Below are 7541 nucleotides of genomic sequence, written 5' to 3' on the forward strand. Positions count from 1 at the left end.
ACCCGTATGTAGCACTATAGGCCTTCATATGGTCTCCGGATTCTATTCCCAAGATGTTCTTCTGGGTGTTATTATCATACAACGATGCCTCGGCTGCCTCTAGTCGCACCTTTAGCAGGCCAGTGTTATCCATCTCCCAAGCTTGCAGGATTTGTTGGCAAGTGTTTTGGGCAACTGTCTGGTCCGCCTTGGTGATGGCCAGGAACTCTACGTAGGCATTTATGATATGATCCAGGGGACCGCGGGGGTTCCTGAGTGCAGGGGGGACTATCTCTCCCTTGTCTGCTCTTGTACGAGAGGAGCGAGGTGTTTCTGTTATGGCTGGCTTTGTGGTTTGTTGTTGTTTATTTGTTGTGAAGGTTTGTATGGCTTTTTCGACTCTGATTGTTGTTATGTCCCCGGAGATTCTCTGGGTGGCCCGTGCCAGCTTATTTACCGCTAGCTTGAGCGAACTCTTCAGTGATCCGGTCGAGGGAGTCTTGGTATTGTCTTCTTTATGAGCTCTCTTTTGTTGCAGCTTCTCCGATCCGCTAGGTGCCTCTGGAGCTACGGATTGGGCTGGCGGGGCCTCCATTGGTTTAGGCTTTCTTGTTTTAAGAAAGCTGAGGTCTTCACCCCGATTTTCATAGATGACTACCTCGTGTCTTTTGGAAGCATCTAGACACCCTACGTAGTCTTCTATCGTGCCCTTTGTGTAGCCTACTACCATAGCATCCACACTGATGCATTTTGGAGTTGCTGTTTCTACTTGACTGACTTCTTTGAGCATCATGCCTGCCCGAGCAAATGGGGTATCTGGGTAATCCCATCTGAATAGTACGATCACTTTGTTCTTCGCTCGCACTACCTTGCAGGGCACACCGGCCACAGACGTCTCAGGCATTTCTCTGTACCTGCTACGCTTCATGGTGTTCTTAGAAGTACTACCGTTGAGTAGAGCTGCTAAACCTGGAGATATTACCACTCTGCCACTCGCATCTGCGTTGCAGAAGCTTATCCCCAGACTTTCAGCATTGTCGTCCATATAGAGAGCTACTCCTCGAATTCTAATACCGGGTTCGCCTTTACTCCCTAGGTTGAGTAGTTGAGTGATCGGCAATTTGCGAACCTCAACTCGGGGAGTATTGTTTGAGTCTTGTGCTGTTTTGTTTGAATCCTGATCTCCGGGTTGTGTTGCTGTCAGAGTGCTGTTCCTTCTGGTAGTGATTCGGGTGACTTCCTCGAGGTAACTTATGAGGTGATCTCGCTTCCTGGGGTCTGCCAGTAGAGTGTGTAGGTTGTGTAGTGTGAAAACAGTGTCCATTCGGGTCTCGGCTCTCATCCGTGCCGCCCCGAAACGTGGACAGTCCAGTATGACATGCTCAATCGTTTCTTCGATATCATTGTCGCATTCGCATCCTGGGCTGTCTTTGAGTTTGAACCGGCACAGGTATTGTGCAAATCCTCCGTGACCTGTAAATGCTTGGCAGAGCAGATAGTTCACCCCAATCTTCCTTACCAAGGCGTAAGCCATGCCTACGTCAGGGAAGAAAATTTTGGTGATCTGCCCTGTTTCGGAGGTGAGATACCTATCCTGCCACTTACGTACAGATTCCTCCCGTATCTTCCTTTTTACATAGGATAGGGGAATTTTCGTATAGTGGGGGGAGGTATTGGTGTTTGCTGCAGCAATCTTTGCCAGTTCGTCCGCTCTTTCGTTTCCGGGGGTGCCGATATGAGCTCTGATCCAGAATAGTCGGAGTTTTCTATTGGCCTTTACAATTTTGATAATGTTATCTTTGATTATACGGGCTATTTGGTGTTTGGTTTTTGGATTTTCGAGCAGCTCGAGGGATGATCTCGAGTCACTCATGATGTTTACTTGGGGGGCATCGCTCCGTTTTGCAAGTAGAACTGCTTTATGCAGCGCGTATAGTTCTGCTTGGAAAACGGTGCAGGCTGGATCCAATTTGAATTGCTGAAACTTAGTTTCTGCTCCATTCTCCCACCATGTTAGGGCAGCGCCTACTTTGCCGTCTATCTTGCTACCGTCCGTGTAGATGATAGGGCCTGTTACATGATGAGAGTTGATTGTTTCTTCGTCCAGGGTTTCAAGGATCTCGTAGTTTGTTTCGGTGAGCGTTGATGGGTGGGGCTGGTCGAGGTAATGGACCCATTGTTCCATTTCCCTGCCTGGCGGTAAAAAGTCTTTTGACTTGCCTTTTTTCGCCAAATAGAGTTGTGCTGCCTCTTGAACTCTGATGTCGAGTGGAAGTAGCCCCGACAGAACCAACGCAGATGTTAGTGAGACCGTACGGTACGCTTTGCAAATCTTTTGTGCGTATCCCCTTTGGAGTCCATTCAGTAGATCGCGTATCATTTGTAGCTCCGTTGCCGGGTACCATACGCTTCCAGCGTACAACACTATAGGCTCGATCACCGCTACGTAAATAGTCCTTGTTATTTCACTGTTTAGGCCCCAAGTCACTCTCGCAGCGCATGCAAGTTGTTTATATATTTCTGCCGTTTTCTTCCTGATAGCTTTGACATGCGGTTCGAAGGTTAACTTGTGGTCTATGATGAGTCCTAGAAGCTTGATTTCTTTGACGAGTTGTAGCCTGTTTTGGGACATGTGGAGAATTGGGAGATCGTACTTAAGTTTCCTTGTAATGATCATCGCATTGGTTTTATGTGCGGCGAAGTGTAACTTGTTACGCTTTCCCCACCTCACTACTCCTGCTAGAGTGTTGTTAGCTGTCTCTTCTATTACAGCCATTTCATGTCCTGAGAAAACTAGGACCACATCGTCGGCGAACGCTTGGCTGTACACTCCTTCGCCAGTTAACTTGTTGAGCAGAGAGTCTAGGATTAAATTCCAAAAGGTTGGCCCGCCGATGGATCCTTGGACGCATCCTTTCGTCGTTTTTCTCTCAGCAGCTGCTCTGGCGTAGTTGACCCTGATCTTCCGGTCAGTGAGATAAGAACAAACCATGGCGTATAGGTTCCTTGGGCATTTCATCTCTATTAGTTTGTTTTTGAGCGCCGGCCACCACGCATTGTCGAAAGCTCCCTCTATGTCAAGTGATATCAGCAGAACGATCTTCTTGTTACCGACTTCTGACTTGATGTGGTTCACTAGGTCATAGAGGGAGTCCTCGGTTCCACGCTGCGGCATGAAGCCGTACTGTGCTCTGTTGATGGCTGGTAGAGTATGCCACTGCAGTCGGCCTATCATCAACTTCTCGACAATTTTGCCTAGAATTGATAGTAGGCCGATTGGTCTGTAGGATTTGGGATGGGTATAATCCTCCTTTCCTGGTTTTCGGAGTATGATAACGTGGGCCACTTTCCATTGCCCAGGGAAGTATTGCAGTGATAGACACTTGTTTGCTATTGACATGAATAGTTCCCTGTTGCAGGCAATGGCCCTCGTGCATATATCCGCTGTTAATCCGTCCGGTCCTGGAGCCTTCTTTGGATTCATTGCCTTAAGCACAGATTCCAATTCGGCCAGTGTGAATGATGGATCGTCCTCGGGCAGACTTCGCAGTAAAGTTTTGTGATTATTCGCCATCCACTCCCTGAGCTGTCTGTGGTACGGTTTGTCTGTAGTCTCCTTGTCATCGGGGTAAAAGGTCTTGGCAAGAAGTTCAGCCGACTCTTCTGGACTGAGGGTGTTGCCTTCGGCGTTCCTCAGCAACATGTCCTCTGGTCTTCTTGTCGTTTTCCTTATCACCCGATACACCCCGTCCCACATGCTCTCTTTTTTCTGTGTCGTGCAAAACTCTTTCCAGCTCTCAGTCTGAGCTTTGTTTGCCTCTTCTGCGTATTTTTCTTTTATTTTTATGTATTCTTCTATTACCCTGTCTCGTCTACTTGGTGCTGCATTTCTTATCTTCCGTTTTGCTCTTAGAGTTTGGGCTTTTAGCTGATTTAGCTTTCCAGACCACCATGGTGGTGTAGGACTACCTTTCCATGAGCCCATGACAGGAATAGCATGGTCACAAGCTTCTTGGATGGCAGTGACGTAGGCTGAGACTATAGCTTCCAATTCTTCCGGAGATTTAGAGTCTTCCACTGCTTGGGGGGTAATGTTCTTTTCCAGTATAGAATTCCTGAAGTGTGTTGCAAATTCGGACCACGCCGCCTTCCTGGTGTTGTATCTGCGGGTGGTTATCGGTTTGAGCGGTTTCAATTCCGATTCCAAACGCAGAGTGAAGGTGACGCCGTTATGGTCCGCGGATGTTATGCTTCGATCCACTCTCCAGTTCTCTATTTTTCCAAGCAGGGGTAGGCTGCAGGCTGTGACGTCGACTATGCTAGAGCACAGCTTTCCTCGCCTGTAGACTTCAAAAGTTGGGGTATCTCCAGTATTTATTATATGGAAGTCCATGTCGTTTAGAAAAGCCACATAGTCCGCTCCTCTCTCGTCCTCGGAGCTCCATCCCCACCAGTGGCTCTTGGCGTTAACGTCGCCACCTATTATGAGGTTCCCAGTTTTAAGCCGTTGGCACACCGATTGTGTTCGCGCCATGTACGGTTCAATTTCCTGATCCCCCTCATAATAGACAGAGATCAACCCCAGCCTCATAGGACCTGCTTTCAGCAAAACAGCCGCTTCAGTTTCGGTCACGATCTGTGGGTCATGAATGACCTCCAGCTTATCACCGAAGACTATAATGGCCGCTTTTACTGGTTTTTGGCGATTAAGAGTGCACTGGATTACTTGTGTGCCAGGGTGTTGCTTTAACAGCCCTGTTTTCCCCACATAGGGTTCCTGGATTAGTGCTATCAGCACCCCTCTCTTGTGCGCCGTTTCTAGCAGTTCCGATGTTGCCAGTTTGGACCTCTGAAGGTTGGCCTGGATTATTTTAATGCTCGAAGCGCCTTTAGCAATATGTAATTCTGGACCTTGCTATAGCATCCCATTTTTGTCTTTCTGGGCATTCATCGCTATAAGCATGGTGCCCCTGGTTTCCTGTGGTATTCTTGCTTTTTTGGCAGTTCCTGCATGTGGACGGTCTGCCTTCCTTTCTACCCGGGCAGCTTTCCCACGTGTGGGTTCCCCCGCAGTGACTGCAGAAGCTGTCCGTTTCTCGGCAGACCTGCCTTGTATGGCCAAAACCTAGACACTTGGCGCACTGTACCAGCGGGGACTGGTCCACTATTGGTCTTCTCTGTAGACCCACGTATATTTTGCCCGCTTCCAGAAACCTTTTGTGGACTTCAGGAGATAGTTCCAGGACTGGGTGACATTCAAGTGCATTCCTTGCCTTCTTTCTGTATCGAACACGGATTGCAATGTCTTTTGCACTCAGCCCTACTAAGAGGTGGTCATTTTGTTTTTTTATGGTCTCAACTATCTCCGCGTCTGTATGGTAGGCCAGTACGTCTCTTACCCTTGCAAGAGGGTTATTTGTTTTGGCTTCTTCCACCTTCAGGGACTGCCCGTGTTGTATTTTGTTTTTGACCAATTTTAAGTCATCTTTGCTGTTGCAGCTCAGGATGACTTTTTGGTTTCGGCCTTTGCGGATCCTGTCAACCCTAGCACCGGAGTTCCTGCAATCCAGTGCTTCCCTAATTGTGTCGATGACATTTTCTCCCGACTTCTGCGGGTCTGTGGATGATACAATTAGGGTGTGGTTAGGCTGGGGGATCCTTGGTTTGCGGGCCATCTGCGCATACGTTGGCTGTGCCGGGGCCGTCGCCTTTGCTAGCTCCGCTAAGGCTAGTTCTGCCCCTAGGCTGGTCATTGGGGGAGGGGTTTTGCTCCTTGTTTCCCTCATTGTTCGGAGCTCCGATGATACCGCCTCCAGCCTTTCCGTTATTGGCTGTAGGTGCCTTTCTAGGTTTTCTCCCTGTACCGCTGGTGACGTCGCTGAAGCCACTGGAGCCTTTGCAATGGTTTGGCAAATTTTGCTCTCGGCTTTCTCTATGGCTTCTTTAACTTCAGTCAGACCCTTTCCAGTCTCTGCTCTGTGGATCTCCAGCACCTCGCTGTTCCGTGTTTTAGTGTCATCCTTGAGAATGCGGCCGGTGTCGTTTGCTATCCTGTCTAGGCCTCTTCTGAGCTCGTCCAGCTGCTTTGACAACTGGTCCAGCTGAGTCGTGATCCTAGCCTGGTTATTATCTGTCAGCTCGTGATCACCCTTCGCCTTCTTTTCGTTAGGATTTTCCCATTTTTGCAACGCCACTTTTCCTATCGCATTCTCTAGGTGAACCATTCTCTGGGAGATGTGTTTTATTTGGCGGTATGGCTCCGCGGTCTCGTGGCCTAGCCAGCTACGTATGGCATTTGTCTCCTCACTGTTTTTTACGGTTTGTGTGTGTAGTTGTGATATTTGGTTGGTAATGTTTGAGAGTGTCCCTGTTATTAATTTGTTGTGGGCACGCTCTACTCTCACTAACTCTTGAGCGTGTCGCTGCCTCTCTTTTTCTAAATTGTACTTATGTCTAGCTCTGGAATCGGACAGCGACAGGACTGTTTCGTAAAGGCACTGCAAGCACTCAAGAGCTGTTTGCTTGCATTCCCTTTTCATGTTGCCAGCCGCTTCCAGTGCATCTTTGCCTTTGAGCAGCATGTCGTTAGCCTGCTTCGAAGCCAGGTCCATCTCCACCCCGGTTCTTCTTGAGGTGAAGTGAATTAGGCTCTTCCTCCCCTGCAAGGCCTCCGATACCGAAGAACAGTCCGAAGACTCCTCGTCAGATTCTACTTGCTGGGGTGGCTTATCCTCGCTGACCCACGCCGAGACCCTTTCAGTAACTGTCTCTGTTGGTGCATTCTCAAGCTGGGATGAGAGGTCTTTTTCCTGTGTATCCTCACTCAATGAGGACCGGCGAGATGCTGACCGCACCAGCACCCTCTCCCTCAACGATTTGGTCGGCCTGTTCTTTTTTGCCTTCTGGCTTACTTGCTCCATTGAAAGTGGGGCAGATTTTACGGAATTTACCGACCTTGATGATGAAGTTGAGGGCGCCGTTGCAACCTCAGATGGTGTGGTTTTGCCTTTTACTGACATCGACATGTTGCTCTTTGTACTATCTAGATTAATTATGCTACGTGCTATATTTTAAAACTATATTCTATTTTACTAGCTAATTAACACTAACTTACAGTCCAGACACTGATGTTGGTTGTCCGGTCTTGATGTAACTGAGTATGCTCCACCCAGGCGCAAAAGTTCCGCGTGGTGTGCGTGATGTGCCCGGTGGTTGTTGTTTGTGGATTTCAGGGTTTTGTTTTTGCTCCAAGTCAATCTCGATGTTCGGAGAAGAAATCTGGCGGGGCCAATGTGTTCTTTTTCTTGTTCCGATGTCAAGGAGCCCTCACACGGTAGGGTAGCTCTGATATTTCCCAAGATAAGGCCCGCGGGGGTGAGGTAATCTCGGCGGAGGGGGGTATCTGTTGGAGCCAAAAATTTCCTTTCCTCCTGACGATTCTAATGAGTCCTCACAGTTTAGTGTAGGTGTTGTATATCCTGAGATATGCCCGCGGGGGTGAAGGGACTTGAGCGGGGGGAAAAACTGGCGGGGCCAAAATGTTCCTTTTTCCGTGCTGATTT

The 7541-nt window shown here is 48.7% G+C and overlaps 1 protein-coding gene across 1 annotated transcript in view; it reads right to left on the bottom strand.

Annotated features, from left to right (window-relative positions):
* Window positions 1-7004, bottom strand: part of LOC112049859 (uncharacterized) — an 8183-nt gene extending 1179 nt beyond the window's left edge. Inside the window, exons 1-2 of the mRNA XM_052885649.1 lie at window positions 5127-7004; window positions 1-4894 (exon numbers count right to left, since the gene is read on the bottom strand). The exon at window positions 1-4894 is cut by the window's left edge and continues 1179 nt beyond it. Of these exons, the coding sequence (XP_052741609.1) occupies window positions 1-4894; window positions 5127-7004 (6772 nt within the window). The remainder of the gene's footprint in view (window positions 4895-5126) is intronic.
* Between the last annotated feature and the right edge of the window lie 537 nt (window positions 7005-7541).

The sequence above is a fragment of the Bicyclus anynana genome, chromosome 2 (genome assembly GCF_947172395.1).
Source record: "Bicyclus anynana chromosome 2, ilBicAnyn1.1, whole genome shotgun sequence".
Classification (NCBI taxonomy): domain Eukaryota; kingdom Metazoa; phylum Arthropoda; class Insecta; order Lepidoptera; family Nymphalidae; genus Bicyclus; species Bicyclus anynana.